The 14,764-nt window shown below is 33.3% G+C and overlaps 4 protein-coding genes across 4 annotated transcripts; all 4 read left to right on the forward strand.

Annotated features, from left to right (window-relative positions):
• Positions 1–1,816: 1,816 nt before the first annotated feature.
• HELRODRAFT_144773 (hypothetical protein) lies at positions 1,817–2,257 on the forward strand (the record flags this gene model as incomplete). The annotated part of the gene is made up of 1 exon (XM_009032478.1): positions 1,817–2,257. A coding segment is annotated over one exon (441 nt), but the record flags the coding sequence as incomplete, so codon positions are not given.
• Positions 2,258–5,202: 2,945 nt separating this feature from the next.
• On the forward strand, positions 5,203–9,812 carry HELRODRAFT_182180 (hypothetical protein; the record flags this gene model as incomplete). Its single annotated transcript, XM_009032479.1, has 11 exons — positions 5,203–5,284; positions 5,613–5,739; positions 5,904–5,951; positions 6,076–6,154; positions 6,563–6,640; positions 6,947–7,113; positions 7,673–7,801; positions 8,067–8,225; positions 8,600–8,744; positions 8,929–9,097; positions 9,658–9,812. 11 exons carry the CDS (start codon positions 5,203–5,205, stop codon positions 9,810–9,812), a joined length of 1,338 nt encoding a protein of 445 aa, XP_009030727.1.
• A 1,719-nt stretch (positions 9,813–11,531) lies between these two features.
• On the forward strand, positions 11,532–12,644 carry HELRODRAFT_182181 (hypothetical protein; the record flags this gene model as incomplete). Its single annotated transcript, XM_009032480.1, has 3 exons — positions 11,532–11,583; positions 12,071–12,304; positions 12,409–12,644. The coding sequence occupies 3 exons, from the start codon at positions 11,532–11,534 to the stop codon at positions 12,642–12,644; spliced, it is 522 nt and encodes a 173-aa protein (XP_009030728.1).
• A 1,012-nt stretch (positions 12,645–13,656) lies between these two features.
• Positions 13,657–14,590, forward strand: HELRODRAFT_182182 (hypothetical protein; the record flags this gene model as incomplete). Its single annotated transcript, XM_009032481.1, has 3 exons — positions 13,657–13,716; positions 13,843–14,095; positions 14,412–14,590. The coding sequence occupies 3 exons, from the start codon at positions 13,657–13,659 to the stop codon at positions 14,588–14,590; spliced, it is 492 nt and encodes a 163-aa protein (XP_009030729.1).
• Positions 14,591–14,764: the final 174 nt, after the last annotated feature.

Raw genomic sequence — 14,764 nt, forward strand, 5'->3', positions numbered from 1 at the left:
TTTCTTATTTAAATCAACTTGTCTACATGAGCAAAATTTGATAAGGTTTAGAAATAACTCCGACTTTAAATACTTTATCCTGAAAACATAATTATCATTCTATGTAGTAAAACGCATTTCAGATAGATATAAGTAATGTATGTAAAATATATAAACGCATCGAGTTATTTGGTTTAAAAATACAAGATATTTTTTATATTTTTCAATTTCAAATTTTCAATTTTAAAGAAATGACACGAAACAGCGTTTAGTTATTAATGTATCTTCTATCTGGTTAACAACGTGATATTCTTTGTTTGCTCGCAACGCTATGTTCTTTGTTGTTTGCTAATAAAAAATTTAGTTATTCAACAGTTATTCAGAAATAAAATGTATTTTTTGATCTTTCAAAATTTTGAGGTTTATAATATTTTGACGGGGAAAAATGCTGTACATTCATTTGAAATCACGTTAGTAAGATATTCGATTAAGATAGGCATATAGTTAGATACACGGTTAGATACATGGATACAAAGTAGTTAGATACATGTAGCAAGCAGTTAGATACATAGCTAGATATTTTAGTATCTTTATAAAACAATGAAATCTTCATCACGTGTCTGTGATGCTAGTTGCCAAAATGCAGTCAGATATGAGGCAAACATTCCCTCACAACAAACTAGTTTTCATAGGACATACATTCTTAAAATGAAAAACTCCTGGTGAAAATGGTTTTCGGTCGAGATAATAATAATAATACTAATAATAATAAAAAAAAAGAATAAAAATAATAATAGCAATAATGACGACGATGATGATGACGATGATGATAGCAAGTTTTTTTTTGATGGAATTGGTTAAGACAAATAGACACACATCGTTCGTTAACTGTCAAATAAACATCAGGCGTTTCAGTATAATATATTGCTATAATAACAAAAATGGCCAATAATATTATTATAAAGATGTGTATGTCTGCATAATAATAATAATCATAATACAATTTTGTTTTTTCATTTTTTATTGTTATACTCATCATCCTCATCTTCATAATATAGTCGTAATAATATTATAATATAATATTTCATTTCTTTATCAAGCCATAACTATTTTGTCAATCAATCAATCATGTTTTTTCAATGTTTACACACACACACACACCCACACACACACGCGCACACACACACACGTGCACGCACACACACACACTCACATACAAACATACAATCACACACACACACACAAACACACACATGAAAATATTTATAAACTTCTTGAGTCCTTACATCTTACTCACAATATTATGTTAACCCACAGCAGAACATTGAGATTAATTTCAGTGATGAAACAACATAGACACGCCATATTCGGTTTCTTGGTCGGTTTATTCATACCGATATTTCACAGAACCGTTATCAAAAATGATGAAAGTTCGACTCGGCTATTATTCGCATGTTCGGTTGAGCGGTTCGGTCGGTATGACGTCACCACCAACAACGACGACAATAACATCAGCAACAACATAAACAACAACATCAACATCAACAACATCAAAATCAGCAATAGCAATGATGACGTCATAAATGAAACTGCAAGTATTAACAACAATTCCAAATTGACTGCCAACAACAACAACGACAACAACAACAACAACGACAACAACAACAAGGACAACAACAACAACGACAACAACAACAACAACAAAAACGACAACAACGACAACAACAACAACACTGACATCATTCTAGACGACATCAAGAACAACAACTTCGAACTAGGTAAAGCCACCAACAGTAGCAGAAGTAGCGACAACAGCAGCAGCAGCACTAGCCACACCAAACACCTTCGAATCCTTTGCTGGTTCATGACGGACGGAGAAATCCTGGAAAAAGCCAAACGTGTTCGCGACACGTGGGCGAAAAACTGTGACATCACACTCTTCATGAGTTCAACAGGAAATCCGGATTTTCCCGCCATCGGTTTGAACGTCACATCCGGCCGGGATCACATTGCGAATAAATCCAGAACCGCCTGGAATCACGTATACCGATATTACCGAAACCAGGCCGATTTTTTCATGAAATCCGACCCTGACTCTTACGTCTCGATACCGAACTTGAGGCTGTTTTTATCCGGTAGAGATCCGACTAAACCGGAGTTATACGGTCACGCACTTCACTACGGATTTCAAAAATGGATGGGGAATTTTTCGGGATTTTATTCCGCCGGACAGAGTGTCGTCCTGACGAGGGTCGCTCTAGTAAAAATGGTGTCCGGTCGAGATAATAATAATAATAATAATAATAATAATAAAAAGAATAAAAATAATAATAATAATAATGACGATGATGATGATGATAGCAAAGCTCACATTGACGAGAAGTTTTTTTTCGATGGAATAGGTTATGATCGTGTTTTATTAAGATGATGATGATGATGGTGATGATGATGAGGATATTGTTTTTGTTGATGATGATGTTGTTGTTGATGATGACGAAGATGATTATTATTGTTAATATTATTATTATTATTTCAAATATTAAAATAATAACGATGATGATAATGAAGAAGCTGGACATCGTCATCTTCATTTCGTTAATCCTCACTTCAATCAACACATTTATATGACAACCATAAGAGTAGAGGAAAAAAATGAATGAATGAATGAACGAATGAATGAACGAATGAATGATTGATTGAACGAATGAATGAACAAATGAACGAATGAATGATTGATTGAACGAACGAACAAACAAATAAAACTACAAATGAATTAAAAATTGAATGAGTGAGTGAAGTAATGAGTAAATAAAACTATAAAAAAAAGACTAGTGAAACATTCGAAACAAAATAATCCAAACGAAATTTTCAATATCATTAAAAACTTAAGTAATAAACACATAAAAACTAAAGGTATCATAGAGAAAAGGAGTAAAACATACACACACACACACACACACACACACACACACACACATACACACACACACACACACACACAAACACACACACACACACACAGCCGAAGACGTAAAAACATCAGTAAGCTTATCAAACCGTGGTGGGTATATGGTAGACACTAGAGACATTAAAGGTTTATGATAGAATAATTTTTGATCATCATCATCTTTTTCTTCATCATCATCATCCTTGCTACCTTCATCATAATCATCACTCCCATCAGACTCACCGTCAACCAACACCAACCTCTTTAACGTAACAACAACCATCTTCATCATCACCCTCACCTACCTCATCATCATCACCTTCACCACATCATCATCATTATCATCCTCACCACATCATCATCCTCACCCCAACTCCATCATCATCATCATCAGGACGCGAAACTTTCTTACCCGCCATAGGCTTGTCCTCTTTATTGGCGGGGAATATTCCAGCTTGGTACTCGTCTCGGGGTCATAGACGTTATCTTGGGGTTTGCAAGGTTATTTTTATTGTTTTTGTTGTTGTTGTTGTTGTTGTTGTCGTTAATGTTATTGTTAATATTATATCATTATCATTTGTGCTAGTAGCACTGTCTAGTACTACTACTACTACTACAACTACTGCTACTACTGCTACTACTACTACTACTACTACTACTACTACTACTACTGCAACTACTGCTGCTACTGCTACTACTACTGCTGCTACTGCTACTACTACTGCTGCTGCTACTACAACTACTACTACTACTACTACAACTACTGCTACTACTGCTGCTGCTATTACTACTGCTGCTGCTGCTACTACTACTAACTCTGCTCAGTCATTGTTACTTCTACTACTGCTGCTGCTATTACTACTACAACAACAACTACTACTACTACTACTACTATTACTTGCACTACTACTACAACTAATAATAATAATAATAACAACAGAGATTGACATGCTTAAGCCATTTTCCAATTGTCTTCCATTACATTAAGACGGAAATGTACCTCATCAAGTATTTGGAGAGAGGTAATGATGATGATGATTGTGGTTATGATGATGATAATGTGTGTGATTATGATGGTGATGAATGATTTGGATTATGATGATGGTGTTGTTGTTGTTGTTGATGATGATGACGACACAGATGACGACGACGATGATGCTGTTTATAATAACCCAATTCGAATAGCACCTGTGGTCTAGTGGCAAGTCTAAATTCATTCGGCGATAGATAAAAATATTCATAACAATCAATATTATTATAATTATATTATTATAATTATTCATAATTACTCAACTATAATTCTTTATAATAAATAATATTTTATCTTCACCGACATAGGTTCAGCAAGCTGTGAAAACCCGATTCGTCAGTATTTGTCATCCAGAGCTCACGTAGAAGGCTCGCTGAAATTCAACGGAAACATTCTGAATGACGATTTCAAAATCGGAAGAGAGAATATGACGTCATGATCATAAGTAGTAGTAGTAGTATTAATAGTGGTGGTAGTAGTAGTAGTAATAGTAGTGGTAGTAGTAGTAGTAGTAGTGGTAGTAGTAGTAGTGGTAGTAGTAGTAGTAGTAGTAGTAGTAGTAGTAGTAGTAGTAGTAGTAGTAGTAGTAGTAGTAGTAGTAGTAGTAGTAATATTTGCCTAACAATCAATTTTCATAAGTTTCATTTTTTTCATCTATTTACTTTAATAAAAGTTTTGCAGAGAGAGAGAAAGAGAGAGAGAGAGAGAGATAGAGAAAGAGAGAGAGAGAGAGAGAGAGAGAGAGAGAGAGAGAGAGTAATTTTTCTAAATGACTGCACTGCAACCACGCAGCTTTTGCTTAATTGCAAAAAAATTTCTTCCCACCACTAACCACACAAATATTTTTTGCTCGTTAAACGCTCCAGAAAAAATTTTCAGTAGGGAGAGAGTAGGTAGAGGAGGGATGTTTCGGGACTGCCACAACCCGCGGATTAACTTTTGTAATTTTTACATATGTTTTAGTTTTCTATTTCATTAACTGAGACTTCATGAAGCCAAAAAATCAGCTTCAGAAGCAGCGGTGGTAGTTGTGGTACTAATAAAAGTAGTAGTAGCAGAAGCAGTAGTAGTAGTAGCAGCAGCTGTAGTAGTGGTAGTAGTAGTAGTAGTAATAGCAGCAGTAGCAGGTGCAATAGTTGTTGTATCAGCAGTAGTGTTTGTTTAACATTCAGGAAGGTTACAAAAGCGACGATTTCTATGTAAATCAAGACTTCCCACACAAATTGTGAAACCCAGCACGCGAACGATGATTTGGTTAAAAATATTTTCTTGTCTTGTTTTAATCTTCTCGTTAGCGCAATTTTCCGCTATTGGGGAGAATTTTGAAAGTAATTCGTTTATTTTTTATTTAAATTTAATTATAATATTAATAAATGATTGTTTTTTTCTTCCAGTTTTTATGTTATCAACAATATTTTTTGGTTAAATTCTGTTCTGTAATGCTATGTTATGGCACAGTAACCATTATACAGCATGAAAAAATGTTTAACTTCTAAGTTTTAATCCCATAAAAACTACATAGGATGGTTACATAGCTAGATGGTTTATGATTCAGGATCAATTTGTATAGAATTTATTTTTAGATTATTTCAAATAACATAGAAAATTTTTGTTATTTATGAAAATAAATTCATTTTCTATCAAATAAAACTAAAGTAAGTAAGAGAAATTTATTAGCAGTTGAAGGGCTTAATGGGGATGCCCGTCAAAAACGCGAGGTACTGGCGGAGAATGATTTGGTCATTGAAGTTCTCTTCATCATTGATTACGCTCTATTTCAACGGTAAGAGATTTTTAAAATTTTTCACTCATTTTATCACAACAGACGACGTACACACACACACACACACGCCACACCACACGACACCACACAACGCCACGACACGCCACACCACACAACGCCATGACACGCCACACCACACAACGCCACGACACGCCACACGAAAGTTTTTGCATTTTCGACAACAGACAGAAAGTAGACAGTATTCGATCCAGGTTACAAAACAATTACAACAAAACACATGGCGCTTCTATCGACTGAGCTACCTTGCCGACTATAACTTTTTTAATTAATAAATTATTTTTTTAATCAACTATTTTTTTTCCAATTTTTTAAAAGTTTCATGAAATGGAATGAGAATAATAGGGATAGAGCAATGCAGATGATAAAGTATCATTTTGCCAACATTGCAGATGGGGTTGGTCTATTGTAGAAACATTTTCAATAAAAAAAATTTTATTTTCATTATTTTTTTAAAATTTTGTTGTTTTTTACTACCATTATAACTTATTTCAGCAACAATTAATTGTATTTCACATATTTAAAATGATTAATTAATTAATTGACTTCAAACCTAGTAACTATATAATAGACTACTTCACTTTATTTTTTATACAACCCGGATTCAACATTTAGCTGTATTTAAAATCTGCTAATCTTAAACGCTGTTCATTTCACTGGAATGACAATAACTTGCTAAATTTAACTTCGATATTTTAACTTTTATAAGTTCGACCAACCAACAATAACTTAAATTTAGTAATCTGAAATATTTTTCATCATCAGTGACTAGATAATCCGAACAGAATAAATTTCTCTACCTCAGATTGATAAAAAGTACCGAACGATTGACGATATGAAATACAAATACTCCGTCAGACTGATCGGCTATTACATCTGCGAAGTTAGTGAGTTCAGAAAACAACATGAAACCTCACCTGAGATAATTTTTTTTCTCGAAAAATTGAACTTGAAGTTTGAAAATAATCTAGAAAATCATGTAATTCATTTCATAAATGGTCTTAAATTTTCAAAATAGTTTTGAAAACTAACAGGTGTAACATCTTAAAGTTAAAAAAAGAAAACTAACTAAAACTTCACATCAAATAAGACTTCGGAAAATGTTATTCTAGATACTAAAAACCTGTAGAAATTTTCAGAATTTTAAAATAAATTCAATTTAAAATTTGAGAAGAAATAATTTTCATAGACCGCAGACTCAGCAGACTTCATAGAGAAACTCAAAAGCAGCGATGGAAAACTGAAGATGACACCTGCGCAGGCGAGTGTGGCTGATTGGGTGGCGAACAACCTTAGGACGAGAGAAAAACCAAATAATAAAGTTCCAACTTCTGACATGGCTGTTGCTTTTACTGGGTGAATTTAAATTTTAGATTCTTTGTTTTTTTTTTTACAAAATTAATATTTTTTTATTGTTCTCCATTAAGCCGGACTGCTAACGTATCATTTTATACTTATAATAAAACTTTTCTGCCTTTGGCCACACACACACACACACACACACACACACACACACACACACACACACACACACACACACATTGTACTTGAAGCAGGTTATCTCGTTATAACAAGGTGAGACATAACATTTCAACCTACTGAGCTAACTCGCTGATCAAATTATTGATAAAATGTTTTTTTTTTCCAAGATCAAAGACAAATAAAGATAATATTTGTTGTCCAAAAACGCTTTTGCAAAGTATCATTAATAGGTATCAATAAAATTTGTACCCAATCAAACCGATTTCCAACTCTGGCACTTCTTCACGGATTGTGAAAAATTGTGATATCCATAATTTTGCGTTCATTCAAGCGTCTTAGCATGTGCTTTGTGATAGTTGTCGTCAGCAAAAAAGATAAAAATACAAATGTTTGTGGAGAAATAAATTATTATTTTTTTTTCTAATTTATGAAGTTACGATACTGGTGACATACCTGGGCGAGCTTACATTGGAACAGTTTGTAGGACAGCCGGGACTGCTCTGATTCAAAGCAAGGGCCTCTATGATACGATCGACACAGCCGCGCACGAGATGGGCCACATGTGAGTTGCTGAAGTCTTTGAAGTTGTTTGCAGTCTGTGAAAGTTTAGCGACAAAAATATTTTTAAATTATGTTTTATTTATTGCGGAGAACTTATCTTGTTAAGCCCCCCCCCAAATTCTGCCTTGCTTTAAATCCGGCTCTGATTGGACACCCTTTAAAAACAAATTTAAATTTAAATTTGAGTCGAAAATCTGTCTTTTTTTTAGACCATTTAATGAATATTTGAAAAATAAATTATAAAAAATGAGAAAAATTTTCATCAGCTTGGGTTCGAGGCATGATGGAGATCGCAATAATTGCACACTGGACGATCTCTATCTCATGGGCTCCAACTATTTCCCGTGGTCCGCCAAGAACAACTACCACACCTTTTCACCCTGTTCCAGGAAGTATTTCCAGCTTCTAACCGACTCTATAGTTGGGTTAGTTCTAAATATTTTTGATTGATTGATTCGGAAATTTTGGTTAAACGAGTTTTTTTAATGTTTTTTAACTCGTAAAAAATTATTTCTACCAACATTTTTAGAACTGGATTTAGAACTTTTGTAAAAAAGTTTAATAAATTGAAAATTATTTTGAATTGATATTTTTATATATAAAAATGAATGACTGGAAAATTTATTTAATGAAGATTTAAAATAATTCCAATTTAATGATTACCCACGCCATCTTGAACTCAACTCTAAATCATCAACTTCACATTCAAAATCATTATTACGGATTCATAATTTCGAACATTACCGTTAACATACTCTAAAATTATGACGCCATAACGAATCTCCTCATTTTTCTTTAGAGACAACCACAACTGTCTGAGTAGGAAGAATATGTACCGGAAGTACGAAGAAATTGCCACTTACTTGGTGGACATGCCAGGGACCAAGTACAGTCCAGACGTTCAGTGCCAGATGAGATATGGAATGGCATTTAAGTACTGCACTGTGAGTGGGTTTCCTGTCTGATTTGGGAATTCTTGAAAATTAGTTCTCTATTTATTGTATCATCCCACTTGTGTATTTAATTGAATCCTTTGTCATTGAATACCGAGTTATATTTTAAAAGAGAGATCGCTGCCGTTAAATATCAACACATACACACCACACACACAAACACACACAAACACAGCCTGGAGACAAAGAGCACGACTCCATATGTTCTAGAATGCACTGTTGGAACCCGCAATTAAATGGCTGTGACCATTTTGGAAGGGCTCACGATGGTACAACCTGCGGTGACAAGATGTGGTGTATCAGGGGCCAGTGTGTTCGTGACGAAAGAGCTCCGTCGGTCAAAGGTTAGTATATCATATTGGAAGGAGTTTTCTGTTTGTTTTGGGAATAGCTTTATTGGACTAGCTCCTAGAAAAAATATTTCATTTCAATTTATCGTAACGATTCAAACCGATATGTCTAAACTGATTTTTTTTCATTTTAAACATTGATAAATTAGACGAAATGTGGAATTTTTTTAAATTTATCAATTTTTTTTCAGTTTTTCATTTTACTTTCAAAACATCTTCTCAACTATTAATAAAATTCAAACTCTGAAATGACGGACATGTAAAAATTAACATCCAACAACTTCTCCACACTGTAACTCTTAAAACATTTTACAAAATCCCAATTTATAAAATAACGAATAAGTAATGTACATGTACAACTGCAACCACACTACATACTTTCTGGAAAAAAGTTCTCTTTCTTTTCAAAATCTTTCCTCAACTTAAAACCAAACCCCACTTTTAATTCAAAGCAGCTATTAAGCCAGTAACACCCAACATCCAAAAACTACACACAAACACACACACACACACACGCACGCATACACACACACAGACACACACACATTTCACAGGTACTTGCATATACGGTGATGCGCCAAATCGTTTCAAATCTTACGAAGATAACTCCATGTATACCTGCAAAGATGTAGCCAAAGACAGAGAAAGGATGTGCAGGGAGAGTAAGGACAAGTGTTGCATTACGTGCCAGGGTTACGGGGAAGATTGATAGTATTTTTAACTATCATTACTAATTTGAAAAAGTATTTTTGGGGAAATTATTTCGACAAATAAAACATTTTCAAAATTTTATACTGTTTTTGCAGTTTTTTTAATTTTAAATTTTTTGAAAAATTACAGAAAATCCGTTTAAATTAATAGTATCTAACGAAGTTTTAATCTTAAATTATAGAATGATATTTTGGATGATTTGCCAAGTAAACTTTCATTTGCAATGATCAAATTGCGTTTGGAAGTTGGAAAAAATATATACAAAGTTGCCATTGAAATCACCACTCAGAATGAAGTCGTCTAGCCACAAATGTGCAATCAATAAAAAAATTCCTACATACACACTATATTAGCAAGTATGAAATAAAATTAAAATAAAATATAAAGTGAAATAGAACATAAATAAAGAAGCAATCGAAGCATTAAGACTTGTTCAGTCTGTACGTTCAATATTTGAAGCATTTGTTACTAATTAAACAAAGTTAACTAAATTGGTTGAACAAACACTCCCACAACTACTATTTTTACTACTACTACCATATTTACTATTACTACTACTGCTGCTGCTGCTACTAGTACTACTACTACTACTACTACTACTACTTATGTTGATAAGTTCAAGTTTTGAATTTATCGCTAAGTGCATACAATTGCACAAGTACAGTTTCTAAGCTAAGGAAGGTAAAAAAGTAAAATTAATTTGAAAAATGAAAGATAGAGAAGGAGGAAAATAGAGAGAAATAGCAAGAGAAGGAGATAAAAAGAGAGAAAGAGAGAGAAGGAAGAGATTTATAACGACATGAATTATTAATAAATATCTCCAAGATTTAAGATCCGTACGTACATTGTTTCAAAAGACTCATTTTGGTAAAAAGCTAGTCTTTTTAGACAGAAGAAAAAGTTGAATTTGTAAGACAGGCGTGAATATTAAATGATACCATTGTTCTTATGTCAGATTTAAAGTTAAAAAAAGGAATTCATATGAAATTTCTTAAGAAACTTCATCCAAATTGAAAAAAAATTTAATTCAGTTATTAAGACCGACTCGTTGGGACGTGGATTAAATCTCAACCAATGAAATGCTTACAACCAGTCTGCTGATGACGTGAGATCAAATCCAGCCAATGAAATGTTTACACGTGTATTTTTCCAGAAAGATACAAAGTTTAAAAACAACCAATTGCAAGAAAATCATTTCATTTTTGAAGTAATTTTCAGTTATTTTTGACAGTAAAGACGTCTTTAAATCTGAGTTTCATTTGGTTAGTATATGATTATTTGCTAAGTACCAAATAATTTGTTTGTTTTTAAATTACTTTGAGGGTATTTTAAGGTGACACTGCAATATTGGCTATCAGTGCTGACTGGTCTTGAAATGTAGTTTCTTGAAAGTTCATTGTTTGATTAACTAAATAAGATTTCATTATTTGTAATGGTGTTAATGTTCTGTATGTTCGTGATTTAGAAATACTTCAAATTGAGAAATCAACAAAATTGAAAACAAGTGAGAGAGAGAGAGGTTTTGAGAGAGAGGGAAAGAAAGAGAAAAAGAGAAATAAAAAGTGATCGCTTAAGAAAAATAAACATGATGAGAGAAAAAGGTGATAAAAAAGTTTTGAATTTCACACACAGACGATGGTGCTAAAATTTTCAAATAAATATTTTTTACTTTTTGTAAGACATTGACAGATGATCTTGAATGCAGTAAGAAGCAGCAATGTTCAAATTTTGTTTGGCACTTCTAATGGCTCAACATTGGACTGACGCAGGTAAGAAGAACTAACAATTTTAGTAAAAATGTTTGTCTCAATCGGAAAATTGTTTTGGAGCATTTTATTTGTCAGCTTATTGGCATTAATTGTCTTTTTTTTTTATTGAAAAAGTAATTTTTTTAATGTTCATAAGAGTTAAACCTGGCTAGAAACAAGACAGTTCATGGATATAATTACAGTTTTTGTTATGATCCACGCTATGCTGTTGATGGGATAAAGAGCCAAACTTTTGTCTGCTACATTTTTTTCTATTTTGACATTTATTATAATGAAAATGCCCCTTATTGGTGGTCGGTGGAATTGGGAGCCTCGTATTACATAGACCGTGTTGTTGTTTTCAAAATCAAAGGATATGGTAGGTTAAAATATGTTCATTGGTATCTTCGAAGACATCAAATTAATTTTCAAATATCGACTTTTATATAATTCAATAGAAAATTGCTGATCCAACTTATAAATGACCCGCCTGCTAAATGTTTTTCAGAGCTATATTATGATAACTTCATCGTCGGTCTGAGCAAAGTCCAGGACCCGGTTGTGAGAAACTCCTACGATGTTTGTGAGCAGATCCAAATAAAAACTAAGTCATTAAGATTCCAGCAGGTCAAGTGTAATGCAAGTCTACCTAGATACAGTATGGTTATCATCCAACAACCTGCTACTGGCCCTGGCCTTTTGGTTCTTGATGAAGTGGAAGTGTTTGAGCCAAAAAATCCCGGTTCGATTACATTTTATTTGTCAAAAATTTAAACTACTGAATTCACCGAATGCAATCATTAATTAGTAATAGACTTTAATTTCTCTCGTAAATTACTACACCAGAGTCTAAACTTTGGTTAAGATTTCCAAACCAGCGCTTAGAGAAAACCGTTACGTACAACAAATCATCATCTCGTGCAGCTTGTGTCAGCGAATGCAGCGTTCGCAACTGCTACCTGGTCAGCTACAGAAACGCCACGCAACGGTGCGAACTTTTCCAAACTCTGAAAGGAATGGGCGAACCTTACACCCTGACCACCGCTGCTGGCTGGGAAACCTGGAAAGTTCAGTATGCTTAGACGAGTAGGACAGTTTGGAATGGTAAAATTCGTTTCAACGTACTATTAAAAATGCATTTTTGAAAATTTGTTTCAAATTTTCTTTTTCTAGTATTTTGACATCTGTAGTTAGCGATTTTTTTATCTATTTTAGTCCATTTTTGCACTATTCTTCTAAACTATTCTGTCAAACTGTTTATTTAATCAATCAAGTTGACTCTTAAAAACAGTTTAAACTTTAAAACAATTTAATTTCACTGTTGATCATATTTAATTTCACTGTTGATCATATTTAAACGGTTGCTTGGTGAATGTTATAAGATGATGAAAACGTCTGGCCTAGATATTTCATTTTAAAATTATGAGACTATATTATTATAAACACGTGTATATAATTATACATGTATGAAATTATTATACTATTAAATTATAACTAAAAATATTTTGAATATCCCTAAACTATGTCCCATGCTCATCACACACTATTATGCTATCTTCATTGAGTATCTCTTTACACCATCCGCAATATGTATCATGATATTTCGGCTTGAGTTTTGGAAAATGTGAGCGTAATATTACATAATATGTTACAAATCATTAAATAAATATTCTGTAACCTTTATTTCAATTTTTTTATTACTTCGTAGTGTAATTTCAAAAATATTGAATTAGATTTAGAATAAAGCATTGCAAAACTCCATATGATCGTTGTGTTTGCTCATTCAGAGCCGGTTTACTCAATAATCAATTGAGACAGATGTCTACGGGCAGTAATTTTTTGGAGAGGCGGATTCGAACATACTCTTGGCACAAATTTATATTTTCTCATCAACATTTAAAATTTAATTTAAATGGATTTTTAAATAGTTTTCTGCAAAGTTTTATGCGTTACATGAAATAAACTTGTTAAAAAAAAGTCCAACAGTCAAGATTGAAGTACGTTATGTCACTCTCCATTTGACGAGAGTAAGGACATCCAGAGCCAAGTATGAATCATTGCTGATGACTGACAGATGTTTCCATGAAGTTTATCATGAGTCATGGTGATGGAGAAGCAGTAAGAGAAGGAGGTGGAAAGTTTCAAAGAGAAATGGTCAGAAAAGACAAATGCAGATTTAGTTTAAGAGTGTGACAGTAACTGAAATACAAATTAATAAAATACTAACAAATGAAACTCTAGTTAGAACAACACAAATACTTTTTACTGAAATATTATCAGAGAATTTTTATACAATCCAAAGACAGTTCTATGGAAAACTTCATAACAGGCGGTTCCAACACCAACACCACGGTCCGCGGTACTTACTACGTATGCAACCAGCACGAATATCCAATACCACTTGGAGCTTCCTGTACCATGAGATGCAACGCCAATATACCGGCCATCAGATTTGTACTTGTACAACAGAAGTACAATGCACCGGGGACCTTGAATGTCTGCGAGATTCTCGTCTTTGAAGCTCGAAATAGCAGTGAGAAATTTGGAATCTTTTTTGGAAAGTATTCAAATTCGTGATTGCAATCTAAAATATTGCCGATAAGTTTGCGAAATGTTTACCTTAAGTAATGTTTAACTTTAAACTCCTGTTAGATTCAATAAAATACTTAGTTTATACATCGACTGATGAATGAGTTTGTAATTCCATAACTGATTTTGTCTGAATATATACAAATTGTTAACCAGTTAAAATCAAAGAGTAAATTAAATAGAAATACGAGAAAGAGAGAGAGAGAAAGAAAGAGAGAGATTTGTAAAACTTGTGAAACTTTTTTTTACAATTTCCGCAGCCAGCAAATTGTGGAACAAACTGGCAAACTTCCAACTAAAACAGCCAACCCCATACAACTACAACAGAACCTCCATAAACAGTTGCATCATCAACTGCCTCCAACTTAATTGCGATTTCCTCAACTACGACAACCAGACAACTGCCTGTGAGATCTTCGTCTATCCGTTCGGATACTAAACTGGGGTTTATCCCATTCCGGAGTATGGCTGGGATTATTGGCAGCATTTTTATGCTTAATTTTTTTATTTTTTGGTGTTTTTTTCGTTTCGTTTTCAAATTATCAACTTAGTGACAATTTTTTACACGGAATCTTTAAAATTTTCCCTTTTTGCAATTTGATGGAGGGTGGGG

Source organism: Helobdella robusta, assembly GCF_000326865.2.
Source record: "Helobdella robusta unplaced genomic scaffold HELROscaffold_81, whole genome shotgun sequence".
In the NCBI taxonomy this organism is placed as follows: Eukaryota; Metazoa; Annelida; class Clitellata; order Rhynchobdellida; family Glossiphoniidae; genus Helobdella; species Helobdella robusta.